Source organism: Microtus pennsylvanicus, chromosome 2 (assembly GCF_037038515.1).
Source record: "Microtus pennsylvanicus isolate mMicPen1 chromosome 2, mMicPen1.hap1, whole genome shotgun sequence".
Classification (NCBI taxonomy): Eukaryota; Metazoa; Chordata; class Mammalia; order Rodentia; family Cricetidae; genus Microtus; species Microtus pennsylvanicus.
This window is the reverse complement of record NC_134580.1, coordinates 124,816,248-124,840,969: the sequence shown is the minus strand read 5'-3', so window position 1 is coordinate 124,840,969 and position 24,722 is coordinate 124,816,248. Positions and strand designations below refer to the sequence as shown.

The 24,722-nt window shown below is 48.0% G+C and overlaps 1 protein-coding gene and 1 long non-coding RNA gene across 3 annotated transcripts; both read left to right on the top strand.

The window, feature by feature from the left end:
• The first annotated feature begins 220 nt into the window (after positions 1-220).
• On the top strand, positions 221-4,421 carry Foxa2 (forkhead box A2). Of its 2 annotated transcripts, XM_075963853.1 has the most exons (3): positions 221-433; positions 1,387-1,456; positions 2,471-4,421. In XM_075963853.1, exons 2-3 carry the CDS (start codon positions 1,388-1,390, stop codon positions 3,782-3,784), a joined length of 1,383 nt encoding a protein of 460 aa, XP_075819968.1. In that variant the 5' UTR covers positions 221-433; position 1,387; the 3' UTR covers positions 3,785-4,421. The 2 variants fall into 2 exon arrangements, with proteins under 2 accessions (XP_075819968.1, XP_075819967.1); XM_075963852.1 differs by lacking the exon at positions 221-433 and having other exon boundaries at positions 1,320-1,456.
• Positions 4,422-7,042: 2,621 nt separating this feature from the next.
• On the top strand, positions 7,043-23,124 carry LOC142845099 (uncharacterized). Its single transcript, XR_012909804.1, has 4 exons — positions 7,043-7,246; positions 17,675-17,741; positions 21,461-21,730; positions 22,756-23,124. It is a non-coding gene; the product is annotated as an uncharacterized LOC142845099 (long non-coding RNA).
• The last annotated feature ends 1,598 nt before the right edge of the window (positions 23,125-24,722 follow it).

The following is a 24,722-nucleotide window of genomic DNA, read 5'->3' as shown; positions in this document are numbered from 1 at the left end:
GAACTGAAAATTTCAAATTATATAAAACCTTCCCGGCCTCAGCAGGCAGAGAGACCGCAGAGCCTCCTGAAGTCATCCCATAAGGCCTATTATTGATTCCTTTTTCTCTCTCTCCCCTCCTGCCCTACCCCCACCACTGCCCTGTTTGTTTTAGTTACGAAATGCTGTTGGGCACCTTGGATTTAACTGAAAAGTAACCTTGAAACACCGAGGCCCGAGGCCCGAATGTCAGAGGCAAATCCCAGCCTCCCAGGCATTGGCTGCAACTAAGCGGGGCTCTCCCGGCAGCCTGTGGTGGGAAGCCAGAAAAAGGTCCGAGGTAGCTGACAACCAAGGCGGCCCGACCATGCGTGTCCTGCGCGCCTCCTGAGGCCGCTCCAGGACTTAACTGTAACAGGGAGGGGCCTCCGGAGCAGCGGTCAGCGAGCTAAAGGTGTGTACACTGTTTTTTCTAAATAGGGCAGCGCTTAGCAAATTGGCTATCACCTGCTTGTTGTTTTGACAGCGAATGTGCGCCGAGAGGAAAGAAAGCCGGGATAAATAAATCTTGCTAGTCTCGCCTCTGCGGGGCACCGAGGCTGTACGCGCCCTCGATTGATGCACCGGGTGCTCTGGGAAAAGAGGGGGGATGGGGCAGGAGCAGGAGTCCAGAGCTTCTCCAGGGGTAGCCTGATCCCAGGTCTCTGGGGCCACGGAAGACTCCCCGTGGACGTAAAGAAAGGGACACCACCGGGGTGCCCGCTCGTCTGCTTGCAAGTCCGGGTCTTAGGGGTGCAGGGGACAGCGGTAGCTGGGCTGGCTTCGGGCGCGAAGCGGCAGGTGCGGAGACCGTCCCGGGCTTCCTCTCACCTAAGTGTGAGCTGATTATTCAAATGGGCTGCCCGGGGTCTGGGGATTGGAGGCCTGCGCCAGCGAGCCGCGCTATATCACCAGCCGCCCACGTCACTGCGGCACTTGTCCGCTGCGCGGTCCACACCTCCTTCTCCCCCTCCTTTAGCTCTCCCCCCCGCCCGCCCCCACGCCGCTAGCTTCCCGCCGCCTCCCGGCAGCTCGACACTGCCAGCCTTAGCCTGCACCGTCAGCCCCGGGAGCGCGGCGACGGAGGGCACGCCCGACGGCAAAGCTCGGGTTCCGGCCTCCTAGGTTCTTTGGCCCCCTCCTCCGCCAACCACCTTCCCGCCCACTCCCAGCTACCTCCCGCGGCAGGCCGCGGGAGAGAGAGAGGAAGTGGAGCCGAGAGAGAGAGGGAGCGCGAGAGAGGGCGGGAGGGAGGGGACGGTGCCTTAGCTGACTTTTTTTTTTTTTAAAGAGGGTGGGGGTGGGGGCTGATTGCTGGTCGTTTGTTGTGGCTGTTAAATTTTAAACCGCCATGCACTCGGCTTCCAGTATGCTGGGAGCCGTGAAGATGGAAGGGCACGAGCCATCCGACTGGAGCAGCTACTATGCAGAGCCGGAGGTAAGCGCTTGCCTTCGCCGGGGAAAGTGGGGGTGGTAGGTATCTTCGCGTCCCCAGCCTCCGAACGCTCCCTTCACGGGCACCCGTCCCCCCCCCCCCCCACCTCTAGCCTTCCTGGACAGCCGCCTTTTCCGCCCTCCTTCGACTCAAATGGGTCTCTTTTTTATACGACACACTGTTAGCCTTGAGATAATATTAACTTTGTGATCAAATATTGACTTGCGGCGCCTCCAAATCCTCTTCGTGGCCGAGCCACGCACTATCCTAACAGAGTTATGTTTGGCAGCGCGCGGCTGGGGAGGGGTGGGAGGTCGGCTGGCGAGGGGGTGGGGAGCTGAAGAAGAGAAGGTGGGTAGGAGTTGGGGACAGAGGTGCAGGCAAAAAGTCAAAGACGAGTGGACAAAGAGAAAGAAAGTTGAGCCGGGACACTAACAGTTCCTAGCCGAGTTGGCGGTCCCTTCCCTATTCCTCCACGCAATGCCTCCAACTACCCCGCGGACTCTGCGCAGGCACAGCGCTTCACTCCCCTGTGACTGAGGAGTGGGGTCCCAGTATGAAGATCCAGAATAGGGACACTGAGACTATTTCCACTTGAGACTGCCCCAGTGACTTTCCAAAAGTGGCTTTTGGCCACCAGGGATTGCAACGGAGATTTCCAGCCTTAGTGCTTACTCAGTATGCTATCCAGAGGGTTTGGGGAGTCCAAGAGAGTAAAATACATTTGCAGCGCCTGACGTAGTAGTGGTCCCGGGCATCGATGTTCTCGAGTCTGGGCAAGGAACGAGCCACAAGCCTAGAACTGCAGCCTGCTAGTCACCTCTCCTAGGGCGACCACCGGTGCGGCTAGCTTTGAGGCACAGATGACTTGGTGTTAGTGGACTGGGGACCCAGGGAAAGAAAGAGATTTCCAGCAGCCTCCAAAAAGGCGGAGGACGGGATCCAACTGGTGGGTGGGAGGGTCTGGCACGCTCAACCTAGGTGCTAACCTGTCTCCTCCCCGGGCTCTGTCCGTAGGGCTACTCTTCCGTGAGCAACATGAACGCTGGCCTGGGAATGAACGGCATGAACACTTACATGAGCATGTCCGCGGCCGCTATGGGCAGCGGTTCCGGCAACATGAGCGCGGGCTCCATGAACATGTCATCGTATGTGGGCGCTGGAATGAGCCCATCCCTAGCTGGCATGTCTCCGGGCGCGGGCGCCATGGCGGGCATGAGCGGCTCCGCTGGTGCGGCCGGTGTGGCAGGCATGGGACCGCACCTGAGCCCGAGCCTGAGCCCACTCGGGGGACAGGCGGCTGGGGCCATGGGTGGCCTTGCTCCTTATGCCAATATGAACTCTATGAGCCCCATGTACGGGCAGGCGGGCCTGAGCCGCGCACGGGACCCCAAGACGTACCGGCGCAGCTACACCCACGCCAAGCCTCCCTACTCGTACATCTCGCTCATCACCATGGCCATTCAGCAGAGCCCCAACAAGATGCTGACGCTGAGCGAGATCTACCAGTGGATCATGGACCTCTTCCCTTTCTACCGACAGAACCAGCAGCGCTGGCAGAACTCCATCCGACACTCGCTCTCCTTCAACGACTGCTTTCTCAAGGTGCCCCGCTCGCCAGACAAGCCTGGCAAGGGCTCCTTCTGGACCCTGCACCCCGACTCGGGCAACATGTTCGAGAATGGTTGCTACCTGCGCCGCCAGAAGCGCTTCAAGTGTGAGAAGCAGCTGGCACTGAAGGAAGCCGCGGGGGCGGGCGGGGGCGGAGGCAAGAAGACCGCTGCTGGGACTCAGGCCTCGCAGGCTCAGCTCGGGGAGGCCGCGGGCTCGGCCTCTGAGACTCCGGCGGACACCGAGTCCCCCCATTCGAGCTCTTCCCCATGTCAGGAGCACAAACGAGGAGGCCTGGGAGAGCTGAAAGGGACACCCGCCTCTGCGCTGAGTCCCCCGGAGCCAGCGCCCTCGCCAGGGCAGCAGCAGCAGCAGGCCGCAGCCCACCTGCTGGGTCCACCTCACCACCCAGGCCTACCACCCGAGGCCCACCTGAAGCCGGAGCACCATTACGCCTTCAACCACCCCTTCTCTATCAACAACCTCATGTCCTCTGAGCAACAACACCACCACAGCCACCACCACCATCAGCCCCACAAAATGGACCTCAAGGCCTATGAACAAGTCATGCACTACCCTGGGGGCTATGGCTCCCCCATGCCAGGCAGCTTGGCCATGGGCCCAGTCACGAACAAAGCGGGCCTGGATGCCTCGCCCCTGGCTGCAGACACCTCCTACTACCAAGGAGTGTACTCCAGGCCTATTATGAACTCCTCCTAAGAAGAAGGTTTGCAGGCCCTGCTAGCTCTGGCCAGCAGGAGAAGGACCAGAGAAGAGAGGCTGCCTGGAGACTTTGGAAAAGTTGGGAGGAAAAAGTAGCCACCACACTTCAGGCCCCAAGAGTACAGTCTCACCCAACTGTCTGTGCCCCTAAAGAACTGGGCCTCGGTGATCTGTCATTCTAAGTAGAGAAGGGGATGGAAATATATATATACATATACATATATAAACAGTTTTAAAGGAGCCTTTGGCTTCTACCCTGTAGATTCCTCCTTCTCAAGGCACCTGCAGATTCTGATTTTTGTTGTTGTTCTCTATTGTTGATGTTGCAGGGAAGTCTGACCTAAAACGAAAACTTTTGTGAGTGACTTGGTGTAAAACCATGTAGTTTTAACAGGGAACCAGCTGGTTGTACTGATGTTTAAAAAGAGGAAAAACAATAATGTTAAGAGTCTGGTGTAAATGACCAGGAGAAGAAAAAAAAATGCATCCCATTCTGGACATGGTGAAATCCAGGTCTCGGGTCTGATTTAATTTATGGTTTCTGCGTGCTTTATTTATGGCTTATAAAATGTGTGTTCTGGCTAGAACGGCCAGAGTTCCATAAATCTATATTAAAGTGTTATTGCCGATTTTACCCCTTGGGTCCTTTTCTTCTACCCCTTTTATCCCCCCATCTCTTTTCCTGCTGTTTTTCTCCTTAAAAATTAAACAGATTTATAAATTATTGCAAGAGAATGGGAAGGAGGTGGGAGTTTGTTGCGGGGCTTTTATGGAAGACTGGAGGTCAGTGTTTCTGTTTACCTAACATTTTATTTAAATATCAAAGTTGAATGGATTTTCCTGTAAGCACCACTGCTGAGTCCTAGGAAAGTCTCCCATTCCCCCTGCTTGTTCACCTAGCCACACCCCCATCTTGCCTCCTAAAATGCATGTTCAGAGTGAATGGAATACAGTCCCTAAATAATGCAGTAACGACATTAGTAAACAAACTGTTCATGATTACCTTTTAAATTTTGAGGTTTATATTACTAAACATGGCAAAACACTTAAGTCTCTGATGGACCATCCGGCATCTTTACTCAAATCGACATTTTTTTTTTTTTGTATTAAGGTGCAGAGATTGAAGACAAGGTCTCCTATGTAGCTCTGGTTGTCCTGAAACTCATTATGAAGACCCGGTTTTGGTCATCTTCCTGCCTCTGCCTCCCCAGTGCTAGGATTACAGACCTGTGCCACTGAGCCCAAGTAAAAGTCCAATGGTGTTATTTGTAAAGTCAGAACCAAAAAACAAAACAAAAGAAAAAACCAAAAAAACCGCCCTGAGTGCACCTATCCTAATTTTCCACCTGAGTTACTGGAAAATGGGCTGCTGCCGAAGCCCCTGGGACTGGCCATGCTAGGAGAAAGACAGAATTTTACATATGTTTGCTGGTGTTTTTTTTTTCTCCTTAGTGTGCCTAGACTGGATTTACAACCTCTTGGTGCAGCATTTGACAACATCTGGCATACAACCCCCTTTACCTTCCTGTGGAATTGAGATCACCATCTCTAGCCTGTGACACCCCCAACCAAACACAAATACACACACACACACACACACACACACACACACACACACACACACCAGCTTGTCTCACCCTCTCCTTTCGCAGGTGTTATCCTGGTGTTGGGAAACCTTGCTAGCCTGGAAATTATGAGCCACCTGATGTGAGGAAACATTTTGAATATTGTTCTGGAACTGGTTTTAGGTGCCCAGTTTAGGGTAATCTCCAAATCCCCTTTTATAAAGCAGTATGGAAGGATGGGGAGGCAGTGAAGGGCACCTTGAGCAGCTTATTACCAAATGACTCCAAAAGTAGTGAGATCTCCAAGTCTCTAGAATGGTGTCCCCTTCTACTAGCTAACCCTTGTGGCCCTGACAAAGCTCTATTAGCTCAGAAGTTCAGATAGAAAAGCCAGAATTGTGGCCCAAGGGGCTGAATGGGTATTTTGTGAGTCTCTGGGGAAATACAAAGACCTCCCCCCCCAAAAAATAAAATCTTATCAATTGTCCCATCTCTCTCCAGATGCTCCAGATTGACAGGTAACCAACTCTAGTGGGACTGGGCCTTGCAAAGGGAACCTCAAAGGGGCTTGCATCTCCTGTCCAGCAAGGTGCCTGGGCTAGGGAAGGAAACAGCATTTTTTTTCCCTCCAGTCTGACTTTGGGGCCATTCCCATGGGAAGCAAAAACAGTTTTCGTTGTTTAAAAACTCAAGCAGACATCAGAAGTGTTTCTAACCTCCGGCTACTGCTTAGAGCTGACATCTGGCTATTCCTAACTATTACAACCTAGACCGCCTGTCTGTCCCACAAGAAACTCAGCCCAAGATCTCTGAGACACCTGGTTCATCCCTTTACCTCCTCCCCAAGTCTGGCCTTCTCTTGCGCTTGTGCTTGTATATTTGTGTGTATTTGTGTGTGTGTGTGTGTGTGTGTGTGTGTGTCTGCCTCTCCCCCTCCCCACTCTCCCAAAATCCCCTTTTAACAAGCCACATTGTTCCGAAGAACACAAGGAGGAGAAATTGAAGGAGGGGGGGACCCGCAGGCCGGCAACCAGCAATCAGGCCTTCTCTTTGCCTGGCCAGGACACACACGTCGCGAGCCCGGCCTGAAATGTGTTTCATTATCACATAAAAGGCTCCCGTGGCGAAGGAGCGGAGAGGCAGGGCTGGGGGCTGAGTGGGGGACAATAGAGGCTGAAAGCGCTGCCCTAACCTGCTATGTTTCTTATCGCATGCCCATTGTTCGAGGGTCGTTTTAAACTACTTAGCGCGCCCCCCTCCACTGATCCCTGCCGATAAGATATAGTTCTGTGCGAATACATAAAAAGGTTGTCGGGGAGCTGTGCCCTGGAGGCTTTTCTGCCCTTCTCTGGTGTCTCCCCCCCCCCAACACACACAGTTCCCTCCCCTAGTTTCCAAGTTTAGAAGCTTAGGGATGCACCCCCCCGCAACTCGACACATTGCAGGGTGCAGCGGCTACCCCCCCTTTTTTCTTCCGGTTGCCCGTTGCCTTCCTTGCTCAGGGTTTAAGCAACCGTGATCTGTGAATAAACAAAGTCAGTAAACAACCGAAAAAAACATTCTAGATCCGAATTCCAGGAGGGTAAACTTTCTATGCCACGTCACACTTCAGCAAATTTGCACAGATATTATATTGCCTCCCCCCTCCTTTATTATTCCTTTTTTTTTCCAGGATCCCATTGTACTTAACTGAATTTTATAACGCTGATCGATATCTTGGTAAAATATTCATTTTTAAACTAGCGGGCAGTGAAATCTTTGCTTTGTGTGCTAAAGTCAACAGTCGCTCGGTTTGAGCTCAAATAAATGCAGGGATGCCTCGGCTAGGAGCAGTCCGCCGCCTCCCTCCGAGCGCAGGACGCTCCGACGCCCGCCTGCCCGCAGGCCACCACAGGTAGGGAGCGCGCCCACTCGGGGGCCACGCCCGGGCACCCCGCACGGAGTCCGCCCCCCACTCAGGTCCACATGCTTCCCTTCCCCCAGTCAAGCGCGAACTCATGTGCCTCTATGAGGACTGTGAGGTGCACCCAGCAATGAAGACCCAGGGGGTTGGGAAGTAGCGTTTTCGCGGGGGAGTGGGAGATTTGAGACTGCACCGTGGCTTAGAAGATCAAAAAGTCTAGGGGTTTAAAACTCCCAACTGTTTAGCAGTCTGGGTGGATTCCCGAGGCGATGAGAAACAGGGACTGGTTCCTGCAGCTGTATGGTTGGAGAGCGGCTAGTTTCCTGAGAGCTGTGTTTGGGAGGCATGAGTCCGCCTCGGTCTCAGAATCTAGATTGTTGTACAGCCGGTGTGTGCGTGAAACTAAAAGATCCTGAGAAGCGGAGGCCACAGCGTGCGGGGCGCGTGCGTCTCTGAGTTCTGTTCTCGGCCGCTTCCCGGATCCTGGCAGACCAGGCAGCTCCAAACGGGTGCAGGGAGGGGGGACAGCGCCTTTCCTGGAAGTCACTTTAGCTCTCGCCCGCAAGAAGTGGCGCTGGCTTTTCCGGCGGCGGCGGCGGCAGAGAGCCCCCTGGGTCAGGAGCTGGGCCCAGCAGAGAAAGTCAAAGCACGCCGCGGGGTCGTCTATCATCCCAGCTCTACAACAACCTAGTCGCGCTGCCCTAAAGCAGGAGCATGCTCCGGGGTGTAGCACTTGAGCTTGTAGGGGTAGAAGAACAGAACTTTGGAAGACAAACTAGACTCCAGTGCTTCTTTCGGCTGCCTTCGGGAAGGTGCCGACATCTCCTAAACTAGCTTCCACTGTAGCCTGTTGAAAATACAGTATGCTAGACTTTTGAGGGCAGACCAGAAATAGACGATTATCTTGTAGGTAAAGCTTAGGGTTCTATGCCCATCAGCGGGAGGTAGGAGGTGGGAGAAGAAAAAGGAAGGCATCTTTTTGTCAGTCCCTCCATTCTTTCTTAAACCGGCCTTCTCCCAGGATCTTTGCCGTAAACACCTGGGTGCCTGGCATTGAAAGAAACCCACTTCCAGTTAGGTTTCACTGGGACTTTCAACAAAGGATGAGACACACTAGGTGAACAGAACATTCCACCCTAACTGGAAGTCTATTCCAGGTTGCACTGCCTTCTGCGGACAGTGAATCCAGTAGGCAGAAACAGTCCACCGGACCCTCTGGGTCCATGCTACAAGGGCACCTCCGAAAATGAGCAATCTAGGCACACCCTCCGGTCCTGCCCTTGCATCCCAGGCTGTGGGCCCACTTTATGGACACTGGAGGCCAACTGAAAAGCCTCTGCAGCGTTCCAAGCTGGGGTTCCGCCTGGTGTGCCTGGCTGGGTGTCTTCCCCGAACGAGATGGAAAGCCTGCAGGACACACAGCGAGGCTAATCGTTTTTAAATAATTAATGCCTCCCCATTCCGCTGGTAATGCAGGGCTTCGAATCCGTCAATTACTTGTCATTAGACGAGTGTCGCCCCACGGCCTTCCCTCGAGCCTTTGATGGTGCCGGGTCACCTAGCCCTGCCCACTCCACCGCGGAATTAAAAAGTGTCCGGCCTTTGAGAATCGGTGCGGAGTAGCCACGGCCCTCAATTCAGTGAGAGTTTAGAAAGAAAGACCCTCGGTGAAGAGATGTAATCTTTCAAATGGCCAATTTAAACGCCTGATCTTTATCGCCCTTCTCCTCATGGCGTTATACAGAGAAGGCAGTCCGTAGTGCTCTGGGGCCTTTTAATGTGGAAGTGGGGCGCTGTGGGGAGGGGAGAGATAAGGCTTAATAGGGCCTGGGGAAGGCGGTTGCCAAAGGACGTACCTGGAGGTACCCTGAAGCCACTGTAGGTTTTTTATTGTTGTTGTCCCCTACCCCCTCCGCCCCATCGTGGTAGTTTGGGGTGCTTCCTCTCCGGAGGAGCAAGGGCCTCTACAGCAGGGACCCAGACGGATTATGTTCTCCCTAGGCAAAATACAGTATGTAACAAAGGGAACGCTAAGGATGGTCCCCATTCTTTCAGCTTCTGTGGACCCAGACGTGCCCTGCAGAGAGACTGGCTAATATTCACACAAGGATCTCAAGACCTGTCTCACAGAACAGACAGACTCCCTTTCCAACCGAAAGGAAGGAGAAGGAAGGAAGGAAGGAAGGAAGGAAGGAAGGAAGGAAGGAAGGAAGGAAGGAAGGAAGGGAGACCATCCAGTAGCCTCAATTCCGGTCAGGATTCTCTTATGGTAGCAAAATAACAAGGGTTCAAACTTGAGGTGTCTCTGTTGTGTCAAGACGGTGATGACACGGCCCTGGCTGCAGCACCATAGCAACCAAGGCCAGCCAGGAGTCCTCAAGTGAAAAAAAAAAATTTAAATCCAAAATAAGGGAAAAGGCCACCAAAAGTTTGCAACTTTAATTACTCTTCTGACCAGTTTCTTACTGGGTCTAATAGGTTTTTGTTGTTGTTTTGTTTTTGACAATAAATATGTATCACAAAAATCTCAGGACCTTACCTATCCTCATCTTGAGCAAAAAAAAAAACCTCTGAGTTGTGTCTCTAGTCTTCCTGAACTAAGAAAGCACCTATCTCTGCAGTGGCCTTAGACTAGACTGCAGATATTGTATTTTTTTTAACACTCTTCCACTCCAGGAGAGGTTTTCTTTGTGGGGAGGAGTTGGGGAATGGAGGAGAAGATCAGATGTGGAAGGAGAAAGGTGTCTTTTGTGTCTGGCCCAACTGGGAGCTTCTGCTTGCTTTTTTTTTTTTTAGGACTTATCATGCCTTTCCAAGCAGAAATACCAGATTAGAATAAAAAATAAAATTAATGAGAAATCCTCGATATGGAGGGGCACTTCCATATCAAAGAAAAACAATAAGAAATCAATGTGTTCCTGAGGGAGCTCAGTAGGGCTCCTGCTCCTAGTAGGCCTGAGTTCTTTTTGACAAAACTCCCATACTCTCTGTCACTCCAGGGGTTGCCTCGGAAGCCTAAATCCTGGGGCATCTTCCCCATTCTGCTCGCAGCCTTCCTGCCCACTCTCTTATCCCTTTTCTTTTCTTCTTTAAAACAATAATGTGTGTCTCCCTCACTCCCTCCTCCCATTGTATTTGTTGATGACCTAACACGCTCACACCAAAAGCCACACACAGAAAACCAACAACGTGGGATGGGAGGAAAGACCAATTATGGCTGAGGCTAACAAGCGGGGAACACCCAAGTAGAAGCTGGCTGTCTCCTGGGAGACTGATGGAAGCTTCTTTTACAAGCTGTAATTCCCGTCCCGGTCCCTATCTCCAGACTGGAAGTGATGCCTCCTCTCCCCTCCCCCTCAGCTCTGTGCTCTAGGAATCCATTCCAGAACTTCTGCAAATTCTTCGGGAGAGTCTCTCTTAGCAGGTGAAGAGAGCAGAGGTGTTTTCTAAGCTTGTCTTTGGAATGTCATGCTTAATTTTAAGTCAGTGGCAGCTATTGTCAACACTGAGACATCGTTGTGACATCTACATGAACACCACCTGGGCTCACCTTAAAAAGCACCGTGTGTATGTGTGCATGTGCAAGCGCGCACACGCGCCTGTGTGTGTATTTTATTTCATTGTTAGATGATGAATCCGATAGCTAGGGGTGCGAGAAGAAACAAAACAAATTAAGTTACATTCATACCTGGATTTAACTCCATTTTGCTAATTAGCAAATCCCGAAGCACTATTAGGTGAGGCTGTCAGCAACACTGTATTCTCGACTTAAACATTTTTAGCCTAGAAGCGAAATGTCATCATCACAAATGTGTAAAGAAGTCTAGATTTACTTCATGAGCTGGGGCTTTACTGGCTACATGGGAAGTTTGGAATGAACCCTGAATGTGTTGCTTTTTAAAAGGTCGCTTTGCTTTTGTAATTCTGCTCGCATGTGTTTAAGTGGTTCAGAACCAATTTCCTTCCCCCATATAAAAATTAGTTTCCTCCAGTTTCATTTATTTGAAAAGGATAAGAAAGCCACAAGAATACACAGATGTTTGGGGGTGTATTATTAGATCATAAGCTATATAGACCGAAACAGAGCTATCTGTGTCTGTGAACTTCTTTGCTTCTTAGGAATTTGATCTACATTTATAAAGCAGACATAACTGTATAATGAGTTCTCTTGGCTGTTGTTTTCTTGCTTAAGGCAAAGCACCAAATTTTTAATTTGAAACCATGAATATTAAGCGTGCGATACTTAAAAATATAGAACTTAATCTTAGAGTGTTTGGAGGGTAGGAGGAGAGGCATGAGGAGGGTGGGGTAGAGAATTGGAAAGAACAGAGAAATAGGTGGCATTTTCTGTGAAGGAATGAGGGGGAAACGTAAGCCAGGACAGGACCTGGGCCATAGAGAGATCTGCGAGGTAAGTAGCATCTTTAACCAAGAAATGGTATAGGAGTGAGGAGCGTGCACCTAGTATGAGACTCTGGATTCCATCTCCGCATGCAGAAAATAAGTGTGTGTGTATATATATATATATATTACAGTGCTTCATCTTATATAAAATATACAGTTCTGCTCACGCTGTTTACCTCACCTTTGGCTTGTTCTAAAGTAAGATCGACTTCACCAATGCTCTCTGTTCCTCCCTGCAGTTCTGATCTACTAAGAGAAAGTATAGTTTCCACTCTATGTCTTTCCAATTGAGAAATTTTGTCTTCTTCCCAGAATAGGGAGCCCATTTCTTGGCAGGAATCCCCCCATTTGTCCCATCATTATAGGCCCTTACCCTACAGGGCACCCCAATCTTGTTTATCACAAGTCTCTTCAGTCCCACCCCTACTGAGTGGACCTTTCCACTTGCCACCTACCCTGTGATGTGTTGTCATTCCCTGAGGGAAGTCAGTAACGCTCCTGGGGCTTAGAGTTTGGGGATTTCCTCAGCACTGGCCTCTCAGCTCTCCATCTGGGACAGATGATTTGTATTTCACCCCAATAATCTTTCAACTTTCCAAAGCTTCAGAATGTCACTACGCTTGGACACCCCCAGCTCCCAAGCAGTAGGAAGCCTGTCTTCCCAGAATTCCAGAGTCTCCTGAGGAGAGGAGGTTGTCGAAAGTATTAGGAGAAAATTGGAAGGCACAAGGGAAAATAAATCTTAGAGGCCATGTTGCAGAACAGAAGAGATACCACCCCTTGTCCTAGTAGAGATTCGAATGGGAGTGTCCCAGGTTAAGTTGAGTCGTGTTTCTACGATGGAATTGGCCTGGGATTGTGGTCCTTCAAGGTCAGCCAGATCTGAGCTACATTTCCTTTGCACCTAACTCTGGGACAGTTGGGTAAGGCAGGAAAGGAGGTGACAGCGACTCAGCAGCTAAATAGATGGTTCTTGAATTGTGATTAGAAAGACAAAATGCCAGAGAAAAAAGAAAATGCCAGGGGCAGAGACCACCGGCAGCCGTGAGGACTTAGAACAATGCACACTGGCAAATTATTTCAGAACTGCAGCTTCTCAGCCGGCCTTATTCCTTACCAGGAGATCTTGACAGCAGGGTCCAGGAATGTTCAAAGCCAGTCTTGCTTCTGACCTCCTCCTGACCTGCACCTGGTGACTTGATGACACAGGTGACAACAGAGACAATTGCAGGAACCGCCCACATTGGGTCCCCCCTCCCCCCACGCTCCTGCCCAGCTGACAAAGAAGCGAAGCCCCTGCCCCCCACAGCACTTATCTTTCTCAGGACTTACAAACAGATGTAGATCTAGTAAACACCTGCTTTCCAGCTCAGACTCCTGGGTGGGGATGCTGACCTGGCACCATGGTCTCTATGTCTTTCATGGAGGAATTGACCCTGCAAGCGGTGTAGGATTGGGGGGAGCTGTTGTCAGCCAGGAACCAGCAGGTAGTATGCCACTGGCTGCTTGTGGGTATGCCTTATGGCGAGGGTATAATATCTGCTTGGACAAATCCTGGTGACACAGTATGGAACTGGGCAGAGGCCCTTATCCTCCCCCAAATAGTGCTCAGCCTCAGCACCAAGGTCGCCTTATTTTTAGGGCCATGTTGCTGGCTATGTCTGGGATTTTCTGCAGTCTTCGTCTTTTCCACTGTGACATTTCAGAAGACTCTTAGGTGACTGGACTCAAAAGTCAACTCCATGGACAGGGATGGTCAGCTTTTGGAGATGAGCAAAATTCTAGAATCAAATCTACTTCTCACTCTAAATGGGCTAGCTGAGGTCTTAGATTAAAATGGGTACATGAGATCCATATGAATGGAAACCTTTGAAGACAGTGGAAACAGAGAAGATTCCATTGGGGAACTGATAATGGGATGGACAAGTAGGGAAGGGTACGCAATTTATACTTTGTCCTCTTAGGTTTTAATTAATACCCCCTCTTTCACCAGAAGAGTTTGCCAATTAAAGGCCAGTCTCTCTTGATTCCTTTGCTTTAAAAAGGACATTCTGATTCACCCAGGCAAGCAATTACCTCCCCCCCCCACGCCCGTCACACACACACACACACACACACAGCCCCTCTCCCAAGTCTATTCCTTCCCAAAGCTCTGAGCAAGCTGAGTCCTAGCTGCTCCTAGCACCCAGCATAGAGCCCTGGCTGGGAACTAGACTCGGGGTACTCATCTGAAGTCATCAGGATGCCGAAGATTATCTAGGGAGGTCAACCCTGGACCCCAAGCCTATTCCTTCATTGATAGTGGAAAACACTGTTTAGATTTTGTCTTTTCTGGGTGTGCAACTAACAGTAACTACAGGGTTTCTCCCTGGAAGACACTGGATCTAAGTACCCGCCCCCAACTCCCAAGCTCCAGTCCCTTTCTCTTTTTCTTCCCTCCTTCGTTTTCCTCCTCCTCCCCATCTCTCCTCCTCCCCCATTCTTCCCTCCCTTCTGTCTTACTCTTCCTTCTCACACCTCCTGAAGGGCAACTTGCTTGCATTTCCTTTACTTTATACCATTTTTAGTTAACTCCCTCCCTCTAGCAGCCGGGCACTAGGCCTTCATCTTAAGGTGCTCATCACTCCTAAAGGGCAACCGACCCCAGGCTTCCCAATCTGTAAGGAAAGTGTTCTTTTGAACCTTTTGTTCTGCAAAACCTGGCTAAAGTACTCAGGGGGACTTCCCAAGTGACTTCCCAAGTGACTTCCCAAGGTCCATTCCTCCTCATTCCCTTGCCCCATCCAAGACCCAACAGACTTTAGGGTTAGTCTTTAATAACCTCCTTGCAGAACAAAGTTGGGGCACATGTGCCATATCTACAATCCTCATTGTACCCCTACAAGGCAACCTTGGGTCCTCCAATCAGGTATTTGGGGAATGGGGAATGTCAAATAAAGTGGCAAAGCCACACTCTGAGCATTGCATTTTAATGACCTTAACAAGATCCCCATTTGCTCCTCCCTTAGAAATGGAAAAGGGAGAGATGTTTGATGCTCACTATTGCCAGCCACCAGGGGCCCTTTCCTTCCTGCTCTACCTTAAACTTGCCAGAAGGGATTGCTCTGGTGAGGCGGATACATTGTCATCTGTTTGTGTAAAGCAGGTGTAATTGCCGGTCAACCAAAGCAATACAAAAATTTAGTACTTACTCTGAATGATTATAACTTAAAACTCAATAATTATGTTTCAGAAAGCTAAATGTGTGAGTTTTCCTCACCTTCGGACAGTTAATCTGGAGCGGTTGGTGGGTGTTTTTGTTTGTTTGTTTGTTTGTTTTTGTTCAGAAGCTTTCTCTTCCAAGGCTGATATAATAAAATGGAACTCCTGTCATATTTGTCTAGCCTCTGTTCATGGGATAAAAATGTACTTTTCCAATGAGATCACCTCCTCGGCTCTATTCCTGAATTGCTATTATCAGCTAACCACAAGCAAAAGCGCCTTCAAATGTCGTCAGTTTGAAATCAGTTCTTCCCAGCATGCAAAACTCCTAGCGCTTTTAAATCTAAGAAGTCACTAATGGTGCCAGTGAAATAACTAATAAAAAATAAAACAAAAAGCACTTTCAACTTACAGGTTTTTAAAGTTTAAACTAGACGTAGTTTAACAGTATGGCGTGTTCCACAGCAACGAACAGCAAGCAGGTAAATATTTTTTTTTTCAGTGAATGATGAGGCTTGAGGTGTAGTTCAGTTGGTAGACTAAATGACTAAAATGGGCAAGGCCTTGAGTTCAATCCCTAGGGCTGGAATAAAAAAAAAGCTACATATTGTGTTTAGAAAAATAGAGAATTGCTCTTGATATTAGATAACACTTTTTAATATAAAGATTCCCTGGAGAAACCAAAACATCAAACTTCTTTGCTCTTTTCATTTTAAATAAAGGATAGTTTTCAAAGAGGTTACAAAAAGGCATTTGAAACTTTAATGTTTTGGGCCCATCTATCTACCTGTTCAATCATTCTCAACTATTTCTTTCTATGATGTCTGGAGCGCCTGGTTCATACCCTGAGCAATACAGAGAAGAAAGACTTGGCTGCCTTCACACTGGTGTTTGGTGTGTTGCTGTTCACAGCCGACTGACACACTCTGTTCCCATTGTCACTGGCAGCACTATGTACTTTTGATATGAATAAAACGAATTACTCACTTGTATTTTATAAACTTTCTCTTAATTGTATGTTTGACCAAAAAAGGTCAATGCTAGCTAAACCGTTCTTGCAAAGACTTTTAGAAATATTTCTTAATACTTTTCTTTGTAGAGCTAAAATAAAAACTACATTAAGAAATTGCTGGAGGAAGCACGTTTATTTGTTATTTTTAGATTGTTTAGAAAAGTTCGGTACAACATTGAAAATATTTCTGGACAAAACTACAAATGTTCTCTGTGGAAAGGGGATTCGTTCACCTTTTAGTCTTATTAGGAGTGCCAGGTGACTGTCCTGAACTTTCCCCATACTGGTGCCCAGGACCCACATTAAACAACTCACCACCTCCCAAGCCCAGGCAAGGCCACGCTAAGCTTTGAAAAAACAATTTAGGGGAAACTTGCTGATATTTTTTAGCACACAGTAAACTCCCATGACACTGAGACAGAAATTCTGTTTGGTGCAAGCGGCAAAAAACACAATCTATCAGTGTTTACATGTGTATTCAGCCATGAAATTGAATACTATCAGAGTTGGAAAATGCAAATCAAATTAAAAGCAGAGAAAATTGCCTTTGGAATTATAGTACCCAGGAGTTCCAGAGTGTTTGCTTAAATGGAAATATTTTTTTAAAATAACGGAGAGTGTCTAAATTGCCCTCTCACCCGTCGTCTCCCCACTTCCATGGACCGATTCTTTAATTTTACCAGAAAATATCGTCCATTCTGGGTACAAACCGTCCATCACTATAACAAATCACACTTTGTTTTTCCAGAACATAGCTTTTCTTAAATATCAAATTGCCCCCTTTAAGCCACGTTTCCCTAAAATCAGGCTTGCTTCAGCATCCCCGATTCATATTCGGAGCTGAGCAGCGCTTGCTGTACTCCTCTGGCACGTTCAGAAGTGCGCGGCGCGTGCAGGCGGCCCTGGCTCTAGAAGCCACGCAACTTGCATGGGCCAGGACTCTGAATCTGTGGATTGGCGAGCCGAGCCGCTGGTGCGGCCCTGGTGGTTTCCAAGTAGCCGACCACTGCAGATCAAACTCCTGAGAGACAGCGGGCCCAGGTGGAACGCTTCTCTTCTGGGCTCTCACAGTCCACTGGGACGCCACAGGGCCAAAAGAAAAGGAAAACGCCCGCTTAGTGTCGGGGAGAACGGGAAAATAAAAGAGCGAGAGAAGCAGGATCGCGGCAGGTGAGAGGCGCAACCTTTGGCCCAGCGATCCAAGTTTTAGAATGTGGAGAACCCACCCTTGTCGGCCTTGATAGCCTTCCGGGCGAGACCAGACCTACTCCACTGTCCCCACAGTGGGCACTTTACTTCTCTTCCACCCCTCCCCCACGTCCTTCGGGCCCCTGGGAAAACCAAACTTGGTCTCTGCTTCAGGTGCCAAGGTCAAGCAGCTTTCAGAAACAGTCTTGGGCCAAGTCTCAGCCAGAACAAGGCAGCCACGTCCACCTGGGTTCTAAGTGAGGGGTGCTGGGGACCCCCGCAGTGGCCAGGCTGTGGGTAGAATAAACTTTCATGTTACTTGGTGACCTCTGAAGATTTTAATTTCTCCCATCCGACACTTGCCCACCCCCTCCGGTCCCAAAGATCCTTGACTCTAGCCCGCGGTCGCAAAGAGCAATATCACTTTTTCTTCTCTGGGGAGGAAGATAGTTGAGCGGCCTGTGCGTTATTTTTTTTCCTCCTTCCTTGCTATCCCAGACCTGGTGGTCCGATTGCCAGCCCCAGTTTCAGAACGATAACTCCTGTCCAGCCGTGGGCAGCAGTGGATGCTGGTTTTCACTCAAAACTTGCCGGTCTATTTTTTTTTTTTTCAGGAACCCCAACGGTGCAGAACTGTGCCACCGCGCCTAGAAGACAGCCTGAGGCTCCTGGGCAGATCCCGTAAGTTCCAGTTGGGGAGATTCCGGAACCCTTTGCCAAAGAGTGTTGCGCTGATCGCGTGTGTGTGTTGTTTTCAAAACCAAGCAAAGGAAACAGCAGCCAATTAAAATGAAATATTTTCAGTTCCCTCCTACGTTGTCAGTGATTTGCCCCCGGGGATCCACAATTTTCCCAAGCCTGTTAACGGGTGACAATGAATGAGTGCCTCCTGTAATTTAATTTTCCTGTCACACTAAATAGAGCTACATTGTAAACCTTAGATCTACTCTTACTGATAGCATCGCCTTGTTTTGTCATTTGCACCATAAAGACCCCCAAAAGGGACACTGTATTGTGACCGCCACTCTTGAATTATTCAAGAACTTAATGACATTTTCCATTTTAAAAAGCGAACTAATTGCCATTGATGCGAAGCATGTGACCTTCTCGGGGTGCCCAGTATGAGAATGTTACCATCTGTACATCCACACGGAGCCACAGAACAGCAAAAATAGGGGGAAAGGTAAACAAGCTGGATTCAAAATGAACACTGAAAATCACCCGTATTTTTTAATTCCATCCAAGACAGAACATAGAGTTCCAAAACTCTCTTCACTTGACCAAAAATCTATGTCCAACGTGTCATCAGTCAGGCCCACTTTGGGAGACCTGCGGTGACTTTTTAGTTAGGATAGATGTAGCTGTAGCTGTGATTCCGAAATCAAGTATCCTTTCTTAGATGTGAAATTACTTTTTGTCCTTATTGAGCGGTCTGCCCTCACCCATTGCTGACTTCTTCATTTAATTATTTATTTATTGGAAAGGAAAAGGAACTCAAATTATGAAGACAGTTCACCTCAGTATTTACTGTTTGAATCTATCATGAGTCCTCTGCAAAACCAGGCTTGCAATTCTTCATTTGTATGGCTTTCTTCTTAAATTATTGAAATGGGTGTTTATCCCTTTTGTAAAGTAGAGAAGACAGCTAGTGTGTTTCCCACAGTGTTCATGCCTTTTCCCTGTTTCCCAGGAAAGCAGAGAGCATATATGTGCTTCCATCAACATCCTGTGACTTCATAAATACACATACATCGACAGAGGTCCTTGTGTTCCTGAGCTGATTGACAGCCGCTAAGAACCATTTGAAAGGTGTGAAGGAGCGTTAATAAGTTCAGGAGCAAAACAGTTCCCTGCGCTGGGCTCCAGAAAATACCCTGAAATTTTAAGTCATGGTTGAGATGAGGCATGGAGATTTCTGCAGAAAACCACAGTGCCTTTCGAGTCTACAGCCTCAAACACGCATCCAGCTTAGCAGAGAGTTGAATATCCTGTGCGGGGCTGTGAATCGCCACCTCCTCCCATCCCCCCTCACCCCCCCCCCCGCCCTCTCTCAGAGTTTCTGGAAAGAGGACCGAGATATGTGTGAACGTCATCAGTATAGCCATGTCTCTGACACAGCTGTTCTGGGGCAGTGTGGGGTCGGCTGTAAAGCGACTGGCTGATCAGCTGGGGGAAGTACAGTAAATGCTTTGTTAAAGAGCGTTGCATAGAACAGAACAACTGTTTTCATTTTTCCTTAAAGGAAACATGTTCTCTCCTTGGCGATATGTGCTCTTGTGTTCGGTAACAAGAGAGAAGAAATTCATTAAGGATGCGCAGGTTCTGGGTTATTTGTTTATTTACTTTGAAGGGCTGAGGCTAAAAACCAGGCCTCCTATATCTAAGCACGTGCTGTATTACCCAGCCACTCTCCTAGCCCACATAGCTGTGACTATTAAATAATAAAGACATTGAAGAATGTAATATAATGTGATAAAAGCAGCCCTTCATGGATCATGTGTTAAAAATCATTTTAGAAATTAAGTATTTATGTATTTCTATGCTTTTTTCCTTCTTGAACAGCTTGTAGACTGTAAGAACAGATTGAATTAACAAGTGTCTCATGTCTGAGCTCTATTGTATTCTACAGTGAGATTACTCAGGAATTCGGTATGCTATCAAAATAAGAATTTATTTACCTTTCTATTCTTTGGACGCAGGATTACTTGAAAGCCACCTCAGTACTGTGGAAAGATCTAGGCATCTTCTGGATACAGGGTTTCTCTCTTCTGGCTCCATTTCTAGAACTTACTGTCCTGAAGAAGTGTTGGTGTTGGCATTTCCTAGAGCCAGATGTGGAGATTTCATTCTTATCTAGTCCCTGGTTCTAGGGGGTGCGTGAGAACTTCTGATAGAGGACCTTGCTTAACTCAGTTGCACTTAATCTCGGCCTTCTGCCTTCCAGTGAAAACCATCTCTGGAAAAGCATCCCCATTTGACTTCTATGAAAGAGCCACAAGATAGACAGAAGCCTCCAGCTCTGCATCTGTGAAATGGATTTCTCATTGTTTTGATCTCTTATTTCTCCATCAAACTCATTGAGAAGGGATTTGCTGAGACTTTGCTGTTAGGCGAGACATGTTTCAGCACTCTTGCTTGTGTTTGGAATTGCTGCAAAGTTGAGTGCGCATGTTCTGTGTTTGGGTTCTTTTTTTTTTTTAATACCATGCACACTTGGGAAAGGATGAATAAGGCCATTATTTTGGACAACAAAATAGTTTCACTTAAACCTAGGCAGACACACCATCAGACTATTTCCCAGGTTCTAAAAGGGTCCAAAAATTACACCATACAATCAGCTGGCTATCTTGTCTCTGTCGCTTTAATTCCAGCAAAGAGTTACATACAAGCTCTCAGCATGGCTACTTAGGTTCTCTTTTCTGTACTGAGCTCTGTAAGCCTCAGAACTACTAACACGTGGTTTCTTAAAATTCCAGAACTGACAAAGTCATCAGCCACTCTCTGCCCTTCCATATTTAATTGAATGTCTGCACTTAGACATATTTACTGGACTTCTGAGTGTCTATGTTTCCTTCCCTGGAAAATAGCATCAAGATAGATTTGCTGTGGTTACCAACAATACCTTTAAAGGAGATGCAGTTCTTCCTGTTTTGAAAATACTTGTTTCATAAGCATGGATTGTGTTGCAACTCCGGGTCAGGATTCTGATCAGACATGGAGCATTGTTTCAGCCAAAGATAGTTATTATATTACTTAGCAGTGACAGTGTCCAGCTTGAGCAAATTGCACTGTGGAAATAGGAATCCCCTGTTCGTTCTAGTACATTTTTTAAAATAGAGACCAGGGGGATATAAAACCCCTCTTTGATTTTCTATAGAATAAGTGAAACTCATGTGTTTGTTTTTTGCTTGTTCTTTTTGGTGCCATTTTAAGTAGCTAATTAAAGCATTGATAAAAATTTATCTGGGTGAATTAGGGTAGGAGGGATCATTTCTGTAGTGAGGATACAGGGAGCCTCACACAAGCCATCAGAAGGATTCTCCCTTTTTCCTTTTTCATACAATTCTACCAGGAACAGGGGTACTTTTCTTTGTTGTTTGTTTGTTTGGTTTGGTTTTTCTGGGTAGCCCCGACTGCCCTGGAACTCACTCTGTAAATGGTAGCAAGGTTGGCTTTGAACTCAGAGATCCTTATGTCTCTGCCTCCCAAGTGCTGGAATCAAAAGTCTCTCTCCCCCCTCCTCTCTCTCTCTCAGTGGGGGTGGGGGGAGATCTCATTCTGTAGCCTGGTCTAGCCTCTAGTTTGTGATCCTCCTCCCTCAGCTGCTAGAGTGCTGGAGTTCCTGTTGTCCGCTCTCACCCCAGGCCCTTCTCAGCCGGCTGCACTCTTGTTTTCTCTAGATTTGCTCATTCACAGCTACTGGAACAAAAAGATGAGCCAGAGGAAGGACACTGGCAGGACTGTTTGCCTAAGAGCACCATGGGACTTAGGAAGAACAGAAGCTTCTCCCCACGCTGAACTTTGACCCTCACAAGAATGTCCCCAAAAGGCCATCATGACACTACAGTCAGATAACCCTGCATACTCTCCCAAGTGTTTACTGCATCTAACCAGAGGAATGAGACAAAATGAGGGTGGCTCAGAGCCAAGTGGTGGTGGGCCTGCCCCAGGTGGGTGCCTTGCTGAACGCAAATGCAGACACAAGGGAGCGTTGGCCATGAGAACTGTCAGTGGAAAGATCTTAAAACAGAAAGTGTCCATTTGACCTCCTTGCAGAACTGAAGTTATCCAAGTTATTTAATCTCCCCCAGACTTACCAAATCTTATGAGAAATAAACAATGAGGTGTGTGTGTGTGTGAGAGAGAGAGAGAGAGACAGACAGACAGAGAGAGAGACAGACAGAGACAGACAGACAGACAGAGAGAGAGAGAGAGAGAGAGAGAGAGAGAGAGAGAGAGAGAGAGATTCATTGTTAGAAATCTTTAACATCAGACCCAAGGTCTGACCTGAGATAGGAGTCCTCTTCCATGCCCAGGAAGTGTCTACCAACTCAAGAGCCATTCTGTGATGGGAGGTGCCTGCTTACCCACACCAGGGGAACCTTTCTCTATTGGTTTGACCAATGTTGTAAGTTAATTTATACTTCTCAGAAAGGTGAATAGGGACAAGCATAGAAAAAGCTCCTGGAGGACTCTCTTGGGAGGGTAGGGCAGGCTGGCCATTTTTGGAGCTTTTGCTCCTCAACCCAGGAGGATTTACCAAAAAAACCCAACCCCACTCAGCATCTATCAACATCTATTGAGTAGTCGGGGAACAAGGTGATGCTTTTCTGCCTTGCAAGTGTGGAGATATTTTTACCGTTCCTCATTCCCAGGTGAAGAACATACAAAATGAAACCCAACCTGCTTAAAATAAAACACACCAATCCCAGCATGCAGCCTGCCACCTCCCCTTCCTTTACAAGCTGGGCGAAGGTTTTTATGTGTGAATTTTCAGGGTGCTTTGTTCCTGTGGAGAGGATTCCAGAGGCCCTTAAAGTCCTCAGTCTTAACAGGGGAAGTCTTTCCTCCAACCCCCACCCACCTTGGGGAGGTTTGGTTGGAAGGAAACTGACCCTGAGTGCACTCTGGGCAAACTAGGGTGAAAGACCTGATATGGTCTGCAGGGTACTTATTAACCACCGTTCATTTGCAGGATCGATACTTCTGGCAAAGGAGTCAACACTGAAGATATACCACGTTGTCTGGCTCTTTCCTTGACACAACAATTTATTTAATAAATGCATCTCCTGCAGAAGAAGGCACCAGGCACTGTGTCTTTTATCTGCAGGATATGCAAAGCGCATTTATTCAGCTTTTATCTCTGGAATTGTATGCTGATCCCATACATATAGATTGATTTTGTTCAGGTAGATAATGAAAAGTCAAGTGGAAAATTACACAATGGCACTCACGATCCTGGTCTTATATCGGTATATAAATTGGTTTATTATTATTTCATTCTATTAAAGGGGCTGCCCCCCTGCCAGGAAAACTTGAAAACGCACTGTATTGTCTGACTGTCTGGATTTTCTTGGGAGAAGAAGGTTGAAAGGAGAGAGAAGGCTCAATGATTTTCATTCCCCCCCCCCCGTTCTTTTGGTTAATTGTGCAAGATAAGTAAGCAGCACCCAAGGGTGTCCTGGGAACTGTCTGCTTCCCGCAGCCCACTTCAGAGTCAAGCCGGGACTTCTGTGATTTAGATTATTAGGAATGAGAACAAATCTGCCCCTCACGAGCATCCTGTTACAGAGGTGTCTATTTTTGCCAAAGACAATTTATAATTTTGTCCTGGTGACTGAAAGTGGCAACTCCCTTTGGAGTGTGGGGAGGCCAGGGGTGAGAGGGTGGCAGCAGGGAGAGGCCTCCACCCAGGGACAGCTCTGAGCTGGAATCCTGGAGGAAACGTTATTAATAAACATCTTCTGGACATTTGGCAGCCCGTGGAGCTTGCTCCAGCTTAAAGCAATTAATTCAGGACACCGACATCAACTCTCCAGGTCTTTGACAGCTTGGAGCCGAAATAAAAATGCTAGTTCTCCGGGGAAGAGGGGAGGAGGGCCCGCTCTTTGCTGGACTGTTTGCTTATGGGCCCAGCGAGCAACCTTCCCTGCAGAATGAAATGCAAGGTCGCACACAACCAACCGGCAGAGAATAGAAGATGGGAACGGACAGTTTGAACTATTTGCTCAGCAGAAGGGCACCACAATGCTGGGGTAGTGGCTTTCCCATGCATCCACTGTCCCTTCTTTGGGATCTTTTGTTGTTCCTGTCTCCTTTGGCCAGATAAGAACACAGCTGCAGCCTTGCAGCTAAGTAAGGCTTCACTTATCCCCTTAAATCTCGGGGTGTCTTTACTGTACCAGGCATAGACCAGCTTTTTTCTTTTTTGACCAGAGGACTGGGAGGGAGGGAATGAAGAATTGAGGGGGAGGGGACAGAGAGAGGACTCTCACATTGCCCATGTCTGGTGTATGCCTTTCTTTCTCTCCTTTTTAAATCCAAGCTGGGATAAGATGCAATCTTTGTGGGCCAGTTTTATTGAACGGTCAGTGTTTTGTGCCAAAAAAGGCTGCCTTCTAGGGGAGGGTTGTTTGTGTATGCTGTATAGGGAAGACTAGTTTTGAAGCTGCTTTACGGCAATTTCGGATTCCTTCAGCAGCTACAAAGAGGGCAGAATTCGAAGGAGTTGATTTTAAAAATTGGTCAATTACAATTCTCTGTTTCTGAAAATCACTTCGGGCTCTTCTTCCTACAGTTCATTTGTTCCAAACTGTATAATGCTAGTTATGTCTTATTAAGAACAGGATGACCTGGAGATGGGGGGGGGGGGGAACGTGCATTTGTATTTGCTGTAAATTGCACTTAAGTATCAGGACCATGCTCTCCCACACTTATCCTCACAGGCCTCGAGAGATGGCTCAGTGGTTAAGAGCACTGGCTGCTTTTCCAGAGAAACTTGGGTTCAATTCCCATCACCCACATGGCAGCTCATAACTCTCTGTAACTTCAGTCCCAGAGGCTCTGGCACCCTCATACAGACATACATACATGCAAGCAAAACACCAAGGCACATAAGATAAGAATAAATAAATCACTAAATAACATTTTGTTTTGTTTCTT

Excerpts from the sequence above, each read along its gene's own strand:
- Foxa2 (XM_075963852.1), top strand. The coding sequence starts at position 1,370 with ATGCACTCGGCTTCCAGTATGCTGGGAGCCGTGAAGATGGAAGGGCAC. Across the intron at positions 1,457-2,470 it reads GCTACTATGCAGAGCCGGAG|GGCTACTCTTCCGTGAGCAA; the intron begins GTAAGCGCTTGC and ends CTCTGTCCGTAG.